At 42.1% G+C, this 20,714-nt stretch overlaps 1 protein-coding gene across 3 annotated transcripts; it reads left to right on the top strand.

Moving 5' to 3' along the window:
• The first annotated feature begins 2,034 nt into the window (after positions 1–2,034).
• Positions 2,035–20,428, top strand: rb1cc1 (RB1-inducible coiled-coil 1). 3 transcript variants are annotated; one of them, XM_055883567.1, is made up of 23 exons: positions 2,035–2,406; positions 3,737–3,869; positions 4,004–4,130; positions 4,326–4,496; positions 4,706–4,908; positions 5,266–5,671; positions 5,895–6,065; positions 6,237–6,421; positions 6,615–6,801; positions 6,977–7,058; positions 7,153–7,217; positions 7,326–7,429; positions 10,011–10,143; positions 10,254–12,178; positions 14,059–14,251; positions 15,101–15,209; positions 15,620–15,935; positions 16,514–16,568; positions 16,660–16,707; positions 18,550–18,608; positions 18,804–18,931; positions 19,257–19,327; positions 19,507–20,428. In XM_055883567.1, the coding sequence occupies exons 2-23, from the start codon at positions 3,799–3,801 to the stop codon at positions 19,582–19,584; spliced, it is 4,887 nt and encodes a 1,628-aa protein (XP_055739542.1). In that variant the 5' UTR covers positions 2,035–2,406; positions 3,737–3,798; the 3' UTR covers positions 19,585–20,428. The 3 variants fall into 3 exon arrangements, with proteins under 3 accessions (XP_055739542.1, XP_055739540.1, XP_055739541.1); XM_055883565.1 differs by having other exon boundaries at positions 19,239–19,327; XM_055883566.1 differs by lacking the exon at positions 2,035–2,406 and adding an exon at positions 3,006–3,093 and having other exon boundaries at positions 19,239–19,327.
• Positions 20,429–20,714: the final 286 nt, after the last annotated feature.

Genomic DNA, 20,714 nt, shown 5'->3' with positions numbered 1-20,714 from the left:
CACCAATAGAATGTTATATCTATTGGGCATACAACAGTCTGAGATTTTTTCTCAGATTTTTCTGCGAAGAGGCAGAACCATTTATTCTAGTATTGCTCCTATGTATACTGAACAAAAATATAAATGCAACATGTAACAATTTCAATGATTTACTGAGTTACAGTTCATATAAGGAAATCAGTCAATTGAAATATGGATTTCACATGACTGGGCAGGGGCAGCCAGGCCCACCCACTCGGGAGCCAGGCCCAGTCAATCAGAATACGTTTTTCCCCACAAAAGAGCTTAATTACAGACACTCCTCAGTTTCATCAGCTGTCCGGGTGGCTGGTCTCATACGATCCCGCAGGTGAAGAAGCCTGGGCTGGCATGGTTACACGTGGTTTGCTGTTGTGAGGCCAGTTGGACGTACTGCCAAATAGAATACAATACTGTATTCTATACTATTCTACAGAATCTTAGTCACTTAATAATGTTTACATATCTTGCAATACTCATCTCATATGTATGTACTGTTTTTCTATACTATTCCACTGTATATTAGTCTGTTCCACTCTGACATCTCTCGTCCATATGTATATAGTCTTAATTCATTCCTACTTAGATTTGTGTATATTGGGTATATGTTGTGTTATTTGTTAGATATTACTTGTTAGATATTATTGCACTGTCGGAGCTAGAAGCACAAGAATTTTGCTACACCCGCAATAACATCTGCTAATCACGTGTATGTGACCAATAACATTTGATTTGATCATACTGTTTAATCAGATTCATGATATGACACACCTGTCATGTGGATGGATTACTTTAGCAAAGGAGAAATGGTCACTAACAGGGGCGTAAACAAATTTTTAGTTTATTGTGCATTTGGAACATACAGATATGCATTTGTTGGTCACAGACACCTTTTCAAAAAAGGTAGGGGCATGGATCTGAAAACCAGTCAGTATCTGGTGCGGCCACCATTTGCCTCACGCAGTGTGACACATCTCCTTCGCATAAAGTTGATCAGGCTATTGATTGTGGCCTGTGGAATGTTGTCCCACCCCTCTTCAATGGTTGTGTGAAGTTGCTGGATATTGGCGGGAACTGGAACACAATGTCGTACACGTCGATCCAGAGCATCCCAAACATGTCTGCTGAGTATGCAGGCCATGGAAGAACTAGGACATTTTCAGCTTTCAGAAATTGTGGACAGATCCTTGCAACATGGGGCCGTGCATTATCATGCTGAAATATGAGGTGATGGTGGCGGATGAATGGCACAACAATGGGCCTCAGGATCTCGTCACGGTATCTCTGCACATTCAAATTGCCATTGTTATAATACAATTGTGTTCGTTGTCCATTGATTATGCCTGCCCATACCATAACCCCCCTCCCCCCCATCACCATGGGGCGCTCTGTTCACAAAGTTGACATCAGCAAACCGCTCGCCCACACGATGCCATACATGCGAAGAGGATGAGTTAATTAATTTTTTATATATTTTTAAAAATGTGTGCACTTCTTCTGATTTTTCTGTATCTTCAGTATGTGTATGTGTATTTTGTGAAAAATCTCTGTCAGTAAATTATAATTGTTGTGGTCAGCATCATTTCACCAGGTCAAATTCTTGGTACATAGGCCCATTGGTGAATGAAGGTAATTCTGATTTTGAAAGCCAATGCTTTACTACTTGAAATGTTAATTGCAATTATACTCCAGTGATGCATTTTTTTCATACATGCTAATGCTGCATGGATGTCTGGTTTCAAGTAGAGGTAGAGTGAGTGCGTCAATCTCTCTCTACATTCAATGCCATATGTGTTCAAATCAAATCCAATTGTATTGGTCACCTACACATTTAGCAGATGTTATTGTGGGTCTAGCGAAATGTTTGTCGTTGGATGATCAATTTGGTGTGTTAATTAGTATAAAAATATACTATTGTATCCTTTGTACTATTATGGGCCCTTCTCTACTGCATTTGGACAAACCACACCCCTTTCATGTTGCACCAAAACACAGCCATTACTTCTTCTTCTCCCAGAATGCACCTCGCTGTGCAGTGACGATGAGCACAACAACAAAACACAGCTAGCTGCAGAATAGGGTGTTAGCTTGCTAGCTACTTGAAATAAACATTAGCTGGTGTTACACAACCCATGGCGAAGAAAATAGATCAGTGACAAGCGAAATGAGAAACCATAAAAATGTGTAGATAGCAATATGAATCGACCGTAAAAACTAAGATTGAGTCAGCTACATTAAATACTAGATAATCATACCTCATAGCTAACTAACAACATTTTCGGCTAGTTTTCTAAAACTAGCTAGCGTTAGCGCTATGCCATTCAAGCTAAACCAAGTTAGCCAGCTAGCTCGCCAAGGCGGGGCAAAGGATTGGAGTAAACAACAACGGTAAGAATAGGTTTCTCATTGCTAGACATGTCAGTCATATGAAATTACATTTTTGCAAATACCGACCACTTCACTGTCATGGGTGTAAACTTAAAAGAAAGATATGGCTAGTTAGCCAATGTTAGCTAAACTAGCTAACGTTACCTAAGTTGATGAGAAACTGCGTTAGTCTTGCCAGCTATTAAAACCGTCAGAGGAAACTAAATGATTTAAACTAGACATGTATTAGTTAATTCGTTAACCAGCTAGTTATGTCGATAGTAATCAATGTATGCTATATTTGCATGTCCCTTTGTCGTCTTTCCTTTGTCCATCTAGCAAACGTTGGCTACTAGCTAGCTAATGCTCTAATGTTAAGTCACGCAAGCGCATATAATACTAACGAACTAACGCTTTCTAGCCACCGACAGTGTCAAGCAAGGCCTCGTAGCTGATCGTCGGAGAGCCATACGGTCATGTTTCAAATGTAGACTTACCATTTAGCTAACGTTAGCTTTCCCCGCTGGTACTTGCCACATTCGGTAACTAGCCAACGAACGTTAGATTACTACAGCGCATTCCAGGGCGTATTTCCCCAATACTTTTACGTGTGTTGTGTTGGGACCGACCACAGCATAATGCCATGAAATGATCTAATTTAGCTGTCAACTAGCCATTGTTTGTGATAGTGTCTAGCCAAGTTTCAAGGTGAGACCGGCGTTCTCTTGTTTACAACGTGAACAGCGAACTTAGAATGCTAGTTCGCCGATGTTAGCTTTTGCTAGCTTGTTACCTAACCTAGCTAATTTAATAGCCAACATGACTCAGCCTGTAACGTTAGCTACAGCACTTGACTGCCTATATAATATAGTGAGTGTGTCCATTTACATTTCTTCTGAGAATAATTTTGCTGGGCAAAGCAGCAATGTCTATATATTAATGTTACAACTAGCCAGCTGCTCTAAAATTGGAGCAAAACGTATATGGTTGAGTTCAAGTGACTAGTTTAGGCTAGAAGCCCCACGTGTGTGGCTGCTTTTCAGTTCTCACCTTTGAAAATATTGAAATGCATTGCTAAAACACGTGTATACATTCTCATGTAGCTAGAAGTTACATGTTAGTTAGGTAAATTGCAAATTATTCCAAAGTCTTTTGTAACCGGTATGTTTGATTGTTTGTATTTCATTTATATGTTTTGGATAAGCCTTATGTGATACTGGCCAATTAACGTTAGATGATGTGGTTTATGTGTCAATACATGTATTTGATGGGCCTTGTAGCTTCCAGTAGGGAATAGTATACAGTCGCAACCAAAAGTCAATACTTATTGTACCTTTTTTGTCTTGCACAGGGTTGTGTTGAATGACTAAATGATCAAGATAAAAGAGCGTGAAGATAGCTGGAGGATTCGACATGAAGTTGTATGTGTTCCAGGTCAACAATGGAAGCACTCTGGCATTTGACACAGAGCTTGCTGTCCAAACGTAAGAGCCATTTATTTAATCTTTCAGATTACCTACATCCATTTTCAATTTATCTCAGTCTCAACAGGAAATGTAATTTATGTTTAAATCAAAAGGTTGTCTGAATTTGATCATATAGCCTACATGTCTTGCAGAGTGTTGGACCTCAAACATGCCATCCAGGTCAAATACAAGATTGCAACCCAGCATCAAGTTCTGGTTGTCAATGGAGGGGAGTGTATGGTTGCAGAGAGGAGAGTCTGCAGCTACAGTGCCGGCACTGTAAGTTTGCACCATTTGGAATCATTGTTTGTTTTTTATAACGATTATGTTGCATAAAGGAGCTGGTTTTGACATAAACTAAATTTGGTGACAGTTTTCTGAAGCCACTGTGCAAGATGTTGAAAAAAAGAAAACGTTATTATTCCAGACGTGTTCAGTTCAAGTGTCTTGACAGATTGTGCTTTTTTTGCCCAGGACACCAACCCCATATTCCTGTTCAACAAAGAGATGATTTTGTGTGACCGGGCTCCGACGATCCCTAAAACCACCTTCTCTATTGAGAATGAGATGGAGCTCAAGGTGGAGGAGTCACTAATGATGCCAGCAGTCTTTCACACCGTTGCCTCGCGAACACAACTTGCTGTGGTAAATGTTTTGTTTGTTCTGGTGCAGATACTACTTTCTCAAAATACGCCATCAATGTTGCTGTACCTTGTTTCACCATGCTACAACATTAAAATCGGATATGAAAATGTAATCTTCTCAGTATTCGAGAATGGAAAGCTAATGGAACTTATGATTGTTTTGTCATTTCTAGTGTGTACCTAGTGAATACCTTTCTTTTGCTTCTCCAGGAAATGTTTGAAGTCGCCAAGAAACTTTGCTCTTTCTGCGAACGCCTGGTTCATGATGAACATCTCCAACACCAAGGTTGGGCTGCTATCATGGCAAACCTGGATGACTGCACCCTGTCTTATCAGAAGCTATTGTGGAAATTTGACACGGCATACATTAATTATCAACAAGACTTTGAGGATATCAAATTGAAACTGACAAAGTAAGTGACCCCCTGCATAAATATTAAGTTCAATGCAATTTGAAAGGGGTGTGGGGTATGAATGAAACAAATATATGGAAGGATTGTCTTGCTGTGACAGTATAGTCAATAGGTTACATTTCAATTAAATATTCAGGTTAAATACATATTTCTCGCCGATAATGTGCCTTTTCAGGTTAGAGATTTTTGCAGGTGTGTGGCGTACCATACTGGCACGTGTGGAGTCATCAGCGAATTATGTTTCCTATCTTTCTCTCCGCTGTGCCACACTTGTCTCAATTAATCTGTATCCAAAGACCTAAATTCTAGATCTAAATTCTATGGGTGTGAACTGACATTTGACATGTACTTTTTTAGACTGGGGACAGCAGTTTCAGTCATGGCCAAGATCCCCCTGCTGGAGTGTCTGACCCGCCACAGCTACAAAGAATGCATAGAGAAGTCCTGCTCCACCCCAAACAAGGACTCTGACGAGACCGAGGAGGAGAAGTCCACCGACTCAGTGATCTGCCCCACCCCCACCAAGCTACCTGCATCGTTCTCCGCTCCGGGGGCGGGGGGCTCGCCCGACACCGCCGAAGCCCAGGAAAGCAGTGAGATGACGGACAGTAGTGGGCTGAGGGCAGCCCTGCAAGAGGCAGACTCTCCAGAGAGGGCCAACCCCCTGTCCTTCAACGTCACACTGCTGGACTGGATCAACGTTCAAGACAGGCCCAATGACGTGGAATCAGTCGTGAGGAAATGCTTTGACTCCATCAATAGGGTGAGTCGCTGTTGTATGTTTCTGTCTGTCTTTTCTGTTATGTTTGTTTCTGTGTGGCTGAATTGGTCTCTGTCAGTGGAGTGGCCTTGCCATGATTACTAAATGAATCAACATTGGGTGTAAATTAATTTATGAGAGTCTATTCAGTGATATGTCTTGGTTGTAAAATGCAAAGAAACACAGACAAAATGGAACCATAATGTGAATCTCCTTTCTATTTCAGCTCGACCCACGGGTCATTCAACCATTCTTAGCGGAATGTCGAGACACGATTGCCAAATTGGATAATCAGAACATGAAAGCCATCAAAGGACTTGAGGACAGGTTATACGCTCTAGACCAAATGATAGCGAGCTGTAAAAAGTTGGTCAATGAACAGAAGGAACTTGCTCAGGTAGGTAAAATAAGGTGTGATCTAAATTATGTAAAATCAATGGTGAATAACACTGTATAAAATGTGCCTATTCATTCACATACTGTATGATGTACTGTATAATGCAATCCAGCTGAAAATGTGTGAATGAAATATAAAACTAAACTCACTTGTCTATCTGTTGGCTGTTAGGGATTTCTAGCCAATCAGAAGCGTGCTGAGAACCTGAAGGATACGTCCGTGCTGCCTGACCTGTGTCTTAGTCACGCCAATCAGCTGATGATCATGCTGACCAACCACAGGAAGCTGCTGGACATCAAACAGAAGTGCACCACTGCCAAACAGGAGCTGGCGAACAACCTACAAGTTCGTCTCAAGTAAGGCATCTGTTAATTCCTCTCATTTCTTTTTTCTGTGTCTCTTTTGGTGCATCTGTATTCCTTTTGAGCAATGGAGCAAACCAAAATCAATCCAATAAATTCACCATAAGTGGTCATGTGCAAGCCATGTAAATCACTTTTCTATATATGCAAGCTAAGCTAACACTGACCCTAACCACTGTGAATGTAGATGGTGCTGCTACGTGATGCTGCACGCGGACCAGGATGGGGAGAAGCTGCAGGCCCTGCTGAGGCTGCTGACCGAGCTGATGGAGAGAGTCCGGGTGGTGGATGCCCTCAGCACCGTGCCTCAGATGTACTGCCTGGCTGTGGTTGAGGTGGTCCGCAGGAAGCTCTTCATCGGCCACTACCGAGAGGTCAGTCAGAGCTTTTCAAAACCCAAGGCCAACCCACGTCTCTCTTCAGTCCCTACATGCAGACCTACTGTAACACAAGCCTCAACCTCCAGCCAGGCCTACAGATATGCAAGGAACTCAAACAATTGGATGAAAAACGGTGTAAATTGTGCTCTTCTGTTATATCTCTTCTCAGTGGGCCTGTGCTCTCGTGAAGGATGGAAAGCATCTCTATGAGACTGAGAAGTATAAAAGGGAAACGTTTGGCAAGTTGTTCAGTAAGTTCCATTATAAAAAGTCCTATTTGGTGATTTTGAAATGAACATCCATTAATTCAAACCCAACAGCTGAGCTTTGTGATCCTCTTTGCAGGGAAATCTTTTCTCCGAAATCGGTTGTTTAGAGGACTTGACTCATGGCCCCCCACTTCATTTTGCGTAAGTAGTCAGTCACTTACTGTGTTCTATTAACGTCTATTTCCATTTTCAAAATATTATAATCCAACCCATTTCTCTCTTGTTTTTGTTGTCTCTTTTATTGTGTAGACAAGAAAGCCCAGAAGGTTTGACTTTGAGCTTCCAGATATTTCCCTTGGTGACCTGCAGTACTTAAAGACCTGTTGTCCTACAGAGGTGCAGCTTTTCCTCAGGTAGGCCATGGTTTCCCTCATGTGCATAGTAAAGAAATAACCATGTCTTGTAACTTGGTACAGTTAATCGAATATCCTAACGGATGTTGGGATTCAATTACTTGAGCGAGTGTTCTTTTTTGGAGAAAAACAACTGTAGTCCTATTATAACATCGAAAAAATAATCTGTGTGACATTTTTACCTACAAGGATGTAATCAAATCAAACCAAATTATATTTGTCACATACACGTGGTTAGCAGATGTTAATGCAAGTGTAGCGAAATGCTTGTGCTTCTAGTTCCGACAATGCAGTAATAACCAACAAGTAATCTAACCTAACAATTCCACAACTACTACCTTATACACACAAGTGTAAAGGGATAAAGAATATGTACATAAAGATATTTGAATGAGTGATGGTACAGAACGGCATAGGCAAGATGCAGTAGATGGTATAGAGTACAGTATATACATATGAGATTAGTAAATTAGGGTATATAAACATAGTGGCATAGTTTAAAGTGGCTAGTGATACATTTATTACATAAAGATGGCAAGATGCAGTAGATGATATTCAGTACAGTATATACATATACATATGAGATGAGTAATGTAGGGTATGTAAACATTATATTATATACCATGACAATTTAAATTGTATATTTAATAAAACAAACTTCTTTTAATCCTTTACACCCGTATCCCTGTACATATTGATAATGGCAGATTTGTGCTTTGATAAATGCCTAAATTGGAACTCAGTGGCTGTACAGTAACATGTGTTACATGATGTCAGAGCTCTGCACTTCATAGCGCTGTATGGACTTTGACTGACAGCCGTTCTGAACTTGAGCACCTCGCGAGACAAGAAGTTGCCTCCATCCCTCCCGTTAATTGGGCAACTTTAGCAAATGTTTTGTTGTCTGGGTCTGGAAATGCTGTAAATGAAGAGGACTATGTATTTTTAAAGATAAGACGTTGAGGATTATAGTAAATACTGCTTTGATGTCATACAAGCAGGCCAAACACTGAGTCCAAATGTGCATTTGGTATTTCCATATCAAAAACTCATGTCATGTACATTGTCAACGTTTATGATCACTGTTTGATGTACAGTTACAAGATGACATGGCGTCGTACCCTTGGTTGTTCTGAACAGAATGAGCCTGTTTGTCTATTGGGAAGAAAATTATTTCCTGCACACACACCTCTATGCACTCATCACTCCTTTCTTTCACTTAGCTATGTTGGCAGTAGAACAGGCTTTCAAATGATGCCCACCTGACCCAGATTGCAATTTATAATGGACCGTTTTTGCATTGTGTAAACAACAGCAACAGTAATTGTGTGAAGGCTGGGATGCAGGGTTGTGTTCCAAACCAAACAACCAATGCTTGCACTAGTTCCTCAATGGCACATTGAGGAGAGCTCAAATGTAGGAGAGCTCAAAAAGAGCACCTTACATTTGAAGACTCTTTTTAGTCATAAAATGGATTTGAAATGACTTGGGAACTGTCCACTTTGGAGAGGAGTGTGGCCACTTGGAGACACCGGTTAGTCCTCTCACTCAAACCCGTGTCATTTTTTTGTCTTATGTTGCACCTACCTCACATTTTCCAGGAACATTTTTATCATGTTACTGAATGTATCAGCGGATGCTGCTAAGGGGAGGATGGCTGATAATAATGTCTGAAACGGCTTAAATGGAATGGCATTAAGCACATGGAAGACATGTTTGATGTAGTTTATACCATACCACTTAATCCGCTTCAGCCATTACCACGAGCCCGTCCTCGCCAATTAAGGTGCCACCAACCTGCTGTGGGATATATCCATAGTATTTTCAGATTTCGTTATCTACAAATGTGGTGAAACTTACATAAATGTAAAATTCACATAAAATCAACAGTGTTACGTTTGCATTCAGTCTTGTGTCAGGTGAACTGTTGTCCTCACCTTTGGTCTAATAATTTTCCCACAATCATATGCTTTTCATATTTCTAATGTAAGAAACATTTTTAATGTTAGCCCTATCCATATAGGCCAATTCCAAGGTGTGTAAAGGGTTAATGTAGTTTCTATTGCGGTGCATTGAGTTACTGCCCTCAAGGCTGCGCTGACATCGGTATGCTTTTTTCCACACTTCAAACAGCAATTACAGGCGGTCACCTAATTGAGTTTCCACAATACCTGACATAGATCAATGAGAAACACACAGAAAACCTTTTTGGAGGAGAATCCGTTATATCGTGATGAAAATCAAACTTATCTTTCGCTGCTAGCCAAACTACCTGAGAAAAGCATCATGTCCACTGTGTACCTCTGCCATGTGCATTTGCTTCGTTATGAGAGTCAATAGCCCAAAAATGGTTTATCTCAAATTTCTACTATCCGGATTTCTGAAAAAAATTCTGGATATTATTTGAGTAATATAATCATTTCCAGTGTGCATCCCTACTTGTTACAGGCCTACTACCTGTATGATTAGTTTACTTGTGAACACTTGGCTGTATTCTCTGTTGCAATATTCAGTGCAATAGCCCTGGGAGACTGTCCATTTCGTATTGGAGTAAAGTTAGTCCCATGTTTCTTTCCCCCAGGGTTCCAACACTGTGTGATTTTGAGCCTTTGCATCTGCATGTGGAGATGCTTCAACAGTTGGTCCTTGCTTCTCAAGCTGCAAGTGTGGATGAGATGTCTCAAACTATCACCGATTTACTGAGCGAACAAAGGGTAATGACAAATTACAGTGGAATATGGAATGGCAGCGATTTTAAAGCACATTAAACACGGTCCCTTTATTGCATATTCTCCACTCACTCCCCTTATTTCTGTTCCTCCAGGGGTCGTGCTCCCAGAGTGCTCAGAGATCCACGGCAGCGGTGACCCCACGGTCCGACAGCACCCCAGGGACTTCCTCCCCCAAGACCCCCTCCTCTCTCAGTCTCCCGGGGCCCCCCTGCCAGCCCCTCCTTGGCCCCATCGCCCTGGAGGACCTGTCCCCGGACAGCATCGATGCCCAAACTTTTGACTTCGAGACAATTGGCCACCCCAACATGGACCCCGTCCTGCAGCAGGCTGGCTCCCTGGACCTGGACTCACTGGCTGAGAGCCCCGAGTCAGACTTCTTGTCGGCGGTCAACGAGTTTGTGATCGAAAACTCGCCCACCCCCATCAGCGACCCCACCAGCCCAGAGATGATGGTGGAGTCGCTGTACTCGTCGGTCATCAACGCCATAGACAGCAAGCGCATGCATGACACCACCACCTTAGAGAGGGAAAACTTCAAGGTGGCTACGCTGAAGCTGAGCATCGAGAAGTACCGCTGTGCTGCCGAGGAATCCCAGGCTAACTTGCGGAGCGTCAAGGATGACCTGTACCACTTCAGAGGACTGGTGCTGAAGGAGCAGCGAGACTTTGGCTTCGCCCTGAAGACCATGACCATTGAGGTGCGCAACATGGTGGACACCATCCGTAAGAGGGAGGAGGAGGAGCTGAGGGAGCAGCACCAGGCCGAGCTCCTCTCTGTGCAGCAGGACCACGAGAAGCAACTTCAGACCCTGACGGAGGAGAACCGGGTCAACCGGAACATCGTGAAAGACGTGCAGCGGGCCATGCTGGAGCTGGAGGGGCTGCTGGAGCGCAAGGAGAAGGAGCTGACCCAGCTCGAGGCTGAGAGGCAGTGCTGGACCGAGGCGGAGAGCGGACACACTCAGAGGCTCAGGGTCCTGGAGCAGAAAATCAGCGATCAGGCCCAAGAGGTGCTGACTGTGGCTGCCTCCAGAGACTCCCTGTACAGCCAGTTGGAGACACTCCACATTGAGATCGAGCGCGGCCAGCAGAAGATCCGCCAGGAGCTGGAGGGGACCGAGCAGTTCCACCTGCAGGAACTGGAGGAGAGGATGAGGCAGCAGCACCAGGCCCAGCTAGACACCCTGGCCCGGGAGAACCAGGAGGCTATGGAGTGCCTGGCAACGGTGAACAGGGTCGAGCTGAGTGAGGTCGCAGACCGCCACGCCGCCTCTCTGACAGAGAGGGACGGCCAGCTGAGGGACCTGGAGGCCCGGGCAACCGAGCTGGCTGACCTACGCTGCAAGCTGGAGGTGGAGCTGGCCCTGAAGGAGTCAGAGATGGAGGTTGTGAGGCTTCTCTACGAGGAGGCCAAGCATGGGCAGCAGGAAGCCAACGTGAGGAAGGCCACTGTTGAGGCAGAGGCCCAGTCCCTCAACGAACAGTTAGTTCAGGTCAACGGGCAGCTGCATGCTAGGAACGAAGAGTATGAGAAGGGCCTGGCCGAGCTCCGGATGCTGATGCGCATGGAGAAAGACCAGTGCATCTCGGAGCTGGTGGGCAGGCACGAGGAAGAGAGGAACCAGCACCACAGCGAGCTGACTGCCTTGCAGCAGCAGGCCCAGGACGCAGGAAGGAGCCATGCAGAACAGCTGCAGAACCTCCAACTAGACCTCGACCTGCAGACGGCAGCACTGCGCAACGATAAGGAAGTGCAGCAGAGGAGTTTTGAGGAGCAGGAGCAACACTTGAGGACTGTTATCTGCGATTTGCAGACAGAAAATGATATGCTCACCAAAAGATTAGAGCAGGACACCCAAGCAGCCCAGGAACGTTTGGAGAAAGAGGAGTCCTTGAAGGCTGCAGTACCAGATGCCTTCAAAGACTTTGAGCAACAAAAGGAGGAGATGGAGAAAAGACTTCTAGAAAAAATTAGACAACTTGAAAATGAGCTTCAGGAAAGACAATCCTCAGAAAGGTAAGAGAGAAGCATGTACCACTGTTACCAGGTAACAGATAACTGTGATTTGTAATAAACATTTAATCAGCCTTGTAATGAACAAGATGCCTAGTTTTAGAGTTCATTCCCTACAATTTTGCAAGTTTGCTGAAATTCAACAAATTTTGCCAGTGGGGTGAGAGAGATGATTTAGCAAATGTATAGATAATTTCAGTCAATTCTACACATTTTCCCATATGCTGGAGTGAAAAATTTGCTGTTTTACAGCTAATTTCCAGTAATTCTACACATTTTGCCATAGGGTGGAGAGAAATGTTTACAGTTTTTTTTTTTTAATAGGATATCTGAATGAGAGTGACTAACAAATCAATGGGGGACGCCGGTCGATAATTCGTCCATGATTACTACAAGTTTAGATAGCTGGCTAGACTAATTTACCAATCTACAAAATGTTAGCTGACATGGGCTAATTGAGTGACTGTCACTAACCATGTTTTCATCCACAGTTTTTATGCGAGTAAAGTCATACTGTATATAAATAAATAAAAATCACAACAGCTGTGATGGAAACAGGAAGTTTCAGTACAATTTTATAAATGCCAACAGATAATTTATTTGTTCGACGTGGTGGGATCTATTTGTCTGTAAAATGAATTATGCAAGAAATGGCAGTGGAAACGCCTTTATGTGCAAATATTGATATAATAACCATCATATCGAGGTCAACTTGGAGGGTCTATGACATGGTGTGTGATCCTCCCACTACGACTTGGGAAATGCAGTTTATTAGGCTACAGATGAAATAAGTTATGACGAACTTCACAGGGTGGTGAAAGTGTATGGTGATGAACTTGATGATCCTTTTTTTAAATAAATATCGAGGGTCTTATTCTGATGACATGATGATCGATGCTTGCCTGCCATTTGTCAAATAAAAATATCCATAATAAACTCATCATTTAGACTAGCCTACCCGCACCACATCTGCGACCAGAGTAGGCACATTTGCTATTTAACGCAAATGTTTTTGTGACAAAACTGTCGGGTAGAGTTTAAAATGCGATGGAAACACATTTAACTTTTAGATTTTTATTCGGTACTTCAAACTTAACCTCTTTAGGATCCGTTTTTACCCCTTCTTTTTTTTGCCTAAAAGGACATACCCAAATCTAACTGCCTGTAACTCAGGCCCTGAAGCAAGGATATGCATATTATTGGTACCATTTGAAATAGAACACTTTGAAGTTTGTGGAAATGTGAATGGAATGCAGGAGAATATAACACAATAGATCTGGTAAAAGATAATACAAAGAAAAACAACTTATTTTGTATTTTATTTTGTACCATCTTTGAAGTGCAAGAGAGAGGCCATAATGTATTATTCCAGCCCAGTTGCAAATTAGATTTTGCCCACTAGATTTGAGATTATTTGCATTAAAATTGGTTGCCAATTGGATGGAGACCTAGCTAGAGACTAACATAAGAGGAAAAACTGATACACAATCAAATTTAGAAATGTTCCCTTGTGTATTCTAACTCAACCGTAAGTTGAGACCCCGACAGTTAAGATTACACAAACGTGTGTAGACTTCAATTAGCTTTAGTATACACTGAAAATAGCTATTTTCTTCCATTACATAGCTGTATTTAGGGTTTACATCCTGAAAAGGGCACTTAAGGAAACCATAACATGTACTGCATGCTTTCGGATATTTAAAGGGAACATAAAATGATGGACACTGAGACGAGACAAAAACTCACTAGGAACTTTCTTAGCCAAAGAATCATACCTAAACTAACTTGTGAAGAGTATTTAATTTGACCTGTTGACCTACCTGATGTCTACTGTGTGTGACTTGTCTTGGTTGTCTCTTTCTATATCTGTGTGTGTGCTACAGAGAGGCAGGGTTGTTGAAGGTGCAGACAGAGGGTCGGGGATCCGAAGCAGGAGCTCCTCTCTCCCTGGACTCTGCCTTGCAGGAGCGTCTGCAGCAGGAGACAGCCTCCCTGCACACCCAGCTGGAGCTCCTGGAGAGGAGGAAGGACGAGGAGATGCAGAACCTCAAGACCTCCCTCATCGCAGAACAACAGGTCAGTGTTGGGATAGTCCTCACATCCTATTCAGAGGGTTCTTCTGTCAATATTGACCAGCACTGAATCTAGTAGCAGCACCATAATGAGATACACTACAATGTACTTCCTATACTTTGTACTGTGGTTAGTTTTCCTACATTATTTTTTTTTTTTTTTTAGCTTTTAGCTAAGTGTTTAGCTAAATGTTTGTCACATTACCTTTCTTCTGAGGAGGTCTAATTTTGATTCACTGGCAACTGCAAAAAACTGACTACAAGTGACCAACACCTGAAATGCTAAAAATACTCCATTACCTCACTACTACCACTATGTGCCCATGAGGTAGCGTTAGTCAGACCCTAAATGAAAGCAGGTCTGTGAGGCACTGTGTGTGTCATACTTATAGCACACAGTATTCTCATGACCTCGTCCTGCTAGTGAGCAGTCCAAATGAGAATATGATACAGGTGGCTATGTGACCCTCTAGAGGAATGTGGTTAAACCACGTTGTTGGGGGTAAGCATTCGTTAGAACACAATGTTTTGCCTCTCAAATTGAAAACTGCACCACACATATAAACATTTACTACGAAATGTTACTTTTTCTATATATTGGGATTATCATAGGTTATGCTACCAGCCTAAAACCCTGTGGTCCTCCAAGCCTAAGATCTTATGGTAAAGCGAGCAGGCTTGATTGAGGTCTGTGGTTCTGAGCCGTGACTCAATCCTCAATTGACTCACTCAGCCTCACCTGTCTCCTGTCTGGTAGTTCTTTGTCCTCTGTGACTGCCTCGTTGTGTTTTACTGCTGCTCTATTGCCTGGGAGGTGTCTGAAAGCCTTCATGTCCCCCTCCTCCCTCCCCAGACTAACTTCAACACTGTTCTGATGCGAGAGAAGCTGAAAAAGGAACAGATCATCAGTGAGCTGACAGAGGAGCTGCGGAAGGTTACCCAGCAGCAGGAGAAGGACAAAGGTACACGGCAGTCACGTACAGCTAGGACACTATGGGAGAACAGAATGATTTCTAACTTTTGAACTCTTAATGGGCTGGATGTGCTGGAACTAGATAGCATTTTCTATGCTGTTATTGTTTTCAGAGGGTATTTTGTGGATTGTACTGAAAGTAAGTCGTGCTGCAGTTCATTCATAAGGGGCGGCAGGTAGCCTAGTGGTTAGAGCGTTGGACTAGTAACCGAAAGGTTGCAAGATCGAATCCGCAAGCTGACAAGGTAAGAAATCTGTCGTTCTGCCCCTGAACAAGGCAGTTAACCCACTGTTCCTAGGCCGTCATTGAAAATAAGAATTTGTTCTTAACTGACTTGCCTAGTTAAATAAAGGTAAAATAAAAAAAATGATCTTCATATGTTCATTGTGTGTCTTCAGGTCTGATAGAGATGCTGTCTGAGGACCGGGCCATCGTCATGCAGGAGAAGAAGCAGTTGGAGGAGGATCTGAACCGGCTGCGCAGCACCGCCCTGGTGTCCTCAGCCTACTACAGCCCTAACCCCTTAGCTCTAGAGCCCACTGGAGCCGGGGCTAGACTTGGATCTGGAGCATGTCCTGGACCTGGGACTGAGGTTGGGGCTGGAGCCTGCTCCTCGGAGCTCTTCCCTGATCCAGACAGACTGGCCTCTGTGGCTGCCACCAGAGAGGACGACAGAGTGGACTCGGCTGTGGAGGCCAGCATGGTGACCGTGCAGTAAGCATCCCCCAAACATAAAATAACATCCAATAAACAGTGATTCAGAAGAACCCCCTCCCATCACAATGATTCTGTCATTTTATAGAAATAAGCTTTGACAGATATACTTTGGCAAAATATTGTTTAAACATATATAGTATGGAGACATATTTGGTGGAACTGAGGACAGTGAGGACTTTATCCTTATTGGATAATGAAGATAAATTATGAATATAAGTTGTAATCTTTCAAAGAATGTTGTCAGTTTTAATGTGTAAAAGATTAAAAAGGATGTTGAGAGTGCTTGTTTGAGATGGCCAGACAAGGATGGACAATCAAAAGTGAGGACAAATAACAGAGCGAGGGAGGCTAGGATTGGGAAATGTAAGTTATAATGTGTTTTTTTCTGTTAACTACAGTTATGCAGGCTAGCAATCATCATTGCCATCTCAAACAAAAGTCACTTTAAATTCATATTCATGCTTGTTGAATCTTTTGTTTTATTTCAGAGCAACTATTTGTTTGAATGATTTGTCAAATGTGTTAAAAGCTGTCGCCAAATTGGTCTGATTATTGGCCCTTTGTCTCTTTATTAGCGATAACATCCTGATGATGTCGGAGGAGAAACAGCGGATACTGTTACTTGAGAGGGTGAGTAGACATCTAAATGGAACCTGATGAAGTTGGGGTTGGATTGTTATAGAATTTGACTTGAGCTGTAACATCTTCTGTCATATTTCAGACTTTACATATGAAGGAAGAAGAAAACAAGCGCCTCAGTCAAAGACTGGTAGGTTTTATTAACTTTGATGGCTGATTAGGGGAGGAGGAAATGTTGATTTTAATATCATGTGATTGTTTAAGCCAACCATTCTAGCCCCCCCCCCCCCCCAAATGTACATGTTTTTTTACATTCATTTTTCACATGGTTACCGTGTGTATTGTTTACGTCTAGATATACACTGAGTGTATAAAACATTAGGAGCACCTGCTCTTTCCATGACAGACTGACCAGGCGAATCCAGGTGAAAGCTATGAACCCTTATTGAGGTCACCTGTTAAATCCACTTCATTCAGTGATCAGTGTAGTTGAAGAGGAGATCGATTTTTAAATCAGGATTTTTAGGCCTTGAGACATGGATTGTGTTTGTGTGCCATTCAGAGGGAGAATGGGCAAGACAAAATATTTAAGTGCCTTTGAACGGGGTATGATAGTAGGTGCCAGGCGCACCGGTTTAAGTGTGTCACGAACTGCAATGCTGCTGGGTTTTTCATGCTCAACAGTTTCCTGTGTGTATCAAGAATGGTCCACCACCCAAAGGACATCCAGCCGTCATTGATGGAAGAGGACAAAGGAGGCTGACACGAAATGTGCAGAGCAACAGACTGGCTACAGTTAGTCAACTGACAGTCCAGTACAACATTGGTGAACAAAGACCCATAAAATAATTCATAACTCGTCATGCCTTGACATGAATGGGGTATGGCAGCTGATGACCTTACACAGTTCCACTTCTTTCAGCAAAAAAACAAAAAACTGCATTTGCAGTGGGCTGAACAAAAACAAGGAACGAAAACACCGGACACTGGAGAATTGAGAAAAAATGGTCTGATGAGTCCCCGTTCCTGCTGTTTCATGCTGATTGGGGGACTAGGGTACGGAGAAAACCACGAGTACATGCATCCGTCATACCGCGTGTCAACGTTGCAGACTGGTGGTGGGGGTGTGATTTCATGGCACACATTGGGCCACTTGATAAAAGTTTGAAAGCCACAGGAAGTCTGAACATCATTGCTAATCATGTGCATCCCTTCTTGACAGCAGTGAATTCATCTGCAAATGTTTAATTTTGTAACAGGATAATGCCCCATGCCATAACGCTAGGATTGTACAGGTATGGTTCTGCGAACATGAAAGTGAATTCAGCTTACTGCAGTGGCCTGCCCAGTCACCAGATCTCAATTCAGTTGTGTATCTGTGGGAGGAGATGGATCAAGCTATTTGGATTAGAGCTCCACTACCAGCCAACTTGACACAACTGTGGGAAGCATTGGAGTCAACATGTGCCAGTATCCCAGTGGAACTCTTTCGAAGCCTTGTAGTGTCCATGCCCTGACGAATCAAGGCTGTTCTGAGGGCTAAATCCGGTGCAACTCAATATTCGGAAGGCGTTCCTAATGTTTTATACACTCGGCGTATAGGCCGATATAATTCATTTAGCGTTTGACAGGCTTTGTCAGTGTACCCCAAGCTATTTTACCCCCACCACCACTAGATGGCAATAGCATCAATGCTTCAATCTCTGTTCAGCAGACCTAGGAGCTTTCTGAGCTGCAACAGTAACTTCCTCTATCAAAAGCCTTCTGATAAAGGGGAATCAAAACAATCATACAGGCAGTTTGACATATTGCAGCACTATTGCTCACATACCTAAACAAAAGCATAACAATGCATGCCAAAATGTATCCGTTCCAGCAAGTACATTTCACGCCGCACAACATACGGTACTATTGATGGCTGCTATGCAGAGATCAGTCGGTATACATTTTGGCCAGGAATGCATCCATGACCAGCAGTGTCAAGAAGATTATCATCTCACTCTTAACAACCATTACCGTTCTCTCTTTGTAGATGTCTCAAAGCATGTCCTCGGTGTCATCACGGCATTCGGAGAAAATTGCCATCAGAGAGTAAGCATACGAAGATTGACACACAAAAGTGCTGATGTATAGTGTATATAGACTCCGTGGTTGTACGTTTTCTCTAGCAAATCAAAGTATTTCATTTGTATTTCACCTTTCTCTCTTAATATCTGGTTCATTTTTTTGTTGTATATAGAATCTAGCACCATTTTGTGTGAAGGTTGACCGCTGTGTCTGTTTCAGTTTCCAGGTTGGCGACTTGGTTCTGATCATCCTAGATGAAAGGCATGACAACTATGTTCTATTCACCGTGGGTCCCACCCTGTACTTTCTCCACTCTGAGTCCCTCACGGCACTGGACCTCAAACCAGGTCAGAAAATCACCATCGCCTTTTAATTGTAGGCCTCAATTCTTAAAAACCATTAGGTTATTATAGAATAAAGTTATAATATACAAAAATGTACAATTTAACTTTTGTTGTATATAATAGACAATTATACTAAGTTATTGTGTAATGCGGTTTTGTAGAGCAAGTTATGTGCAAAAACAAGCAGGTATCTCTTTACAAGCTGCAAATACTGTTGAATTTATTAACTTGGACAGATAAGTGATTTTTAAGTAACCCGTGTCAAAGTTTGTGTACTGAGCATTGGTTTTATTGTGTCGATCACTGACAGATCCTATGTTTACTTCAGCATCAGGAGCCTCAAGACGGCCGTGGGTTCTTGGAAAAGTTATGGAGAAAGAATATTGCCAGGCGAAAAAGGTAAAGTATAGTAGTATATAGGTAATGAATTGTAATAGTCTAGTAGTAGAGCACAGTAGCTCTTCTTAATATAGATGATCATTAAAGGAGGTCAAATAATCAATAATTAAATTAAAATAATGAACAATCAAAGGGTGACTTTCTAAGAGCATGTATGTTGTGTATGTTTCCCATCTTAGGCTCAAAATCGGTTCAAAGTTCCTTTGGGCACCAAGTTCTACAGGGTGAAAGCTGTTCCGTGGAACAAGAAAGTATAGTACAGCCAAGTTATGAGCTGAAATGTATATTTATATTGCATAAAGTTTTAAACACTCTCACATCATACATCATTTATAGATCTCTTATCAACTTGAAAATGAAAAGACAGATCATAATCGTGGTATTATTTTGGCCTTCAGTTCAACATCTCGTCAACCCCCTCTTTCTTTTTAATCTAGAGTATTTGTTGTTGTGGACCAAACGCTATTTCTTTATCAGGGCATGGCCCTAAACACTGGCAGAAAGCATTAATACCCGTGTGTTAATTGAACAAAAACTATTTGAATGTTTATATATTTAGTTCTCATTCATTATCAGCATTTGTCCTCTTTGTGGAAAATACTTCAGCAATATAATTCAAATGAAAATATACATTTATTGTAAATGTTTATGGATGAATGTTCACGGCATGCATATTGGTATGTTTTCTTTGATTTGACTTATCCAGATAGATGTTGTAGTTGGAAGTGTAGTCAATGCTGTTTGTTACTCATGACGCAGTATGGCCCTCAGTTAATACTGAAATGTACATTTTGGCTGACTGACGAAAGCAGTCATCATTGCAATCATTGACAATGCACTTTCCAAAAACAATGCTTTTTGTTCATTCTAAAGGGAAGGAATTGTGCTATTAAATAAAATAAATACAGAAAAAACTAACAGCGCAAAACTTCCCGCTATCATAGAATATTGATATGTAGAAAGGAATACTTTGTTTGACTGTGTTTCATTATTGGATGACATTGTACATTAACCATCATTCAAATCACGGAAGTAACCATAAAGGACTGTATTGTAAAATAATTTAGAGTTTTGAAACAATAAAGGATTGATCCCAAATAACTTTACTGCACTTAGTTATTTCAACATAGCAGTTACACAACTAACATACTTGCCCATTACAAAATATACAAATATAAGATGTAAAGACAGGACAGATATGGAAAATAGTTTAAGAAGATGTTTCCAATGCAACACCTCGAAGTGCAGCATTGGAGAGAGTATCATATATCGAATATACCTCAATGACCTGCATATGGGGATTTCAGTGGACACTAATTTATGTAAATCATGTCACTGAGCCGAGCCTGCCTTTGGAATGCTGTTAATTAAGGACATAGGAGGAAAT

The sequence above is a fragment of the Salvelinus fontinalis genome, chromosome 26 (genome assembly GCF_029448725.1).
Source record: "Salvelinus fontinalis isolate EN_2023a chromosome 26, ASM2944872v1, whole genome shotgun sequence".
Lineage (NCBI taxonomy): Eukaryota > Metazoa > Chordata > Actinopteri > Salmoniformes > Salmonidae > Salvelinus > Salvelinus fontinalis.
The sequence above is the reverse complement of the archived record's forward strand: the minus strand, read 5'-3'. Positions and strand labels throughout refer to the sequence as shown.

Bases quoted from the DNA above. Each gene is read 5' to 3' on its own strand.
- rb1cc1 (XM_055883565.1), top strand. From the start codon at position 3,799: ATGAAGTTGTATGTGTTCCAGGTCAACAATGGAAGCACTCTGGCATTT. The intron at 14,252-15,100 runs GTCAGTGTTGGG...CTCCCTCCCCAG, and splicing joins CCCTCATCGCAGAACAACAG to ACTAACTTCAACACTGTTCT. The intron at 15,936-16,513 runs GTAAGCATCCCC...TCTCTTTATTAG, and splicing joins GCCAGCATGGTGACCGTGCA to CGATAACATCCTGATGATGT.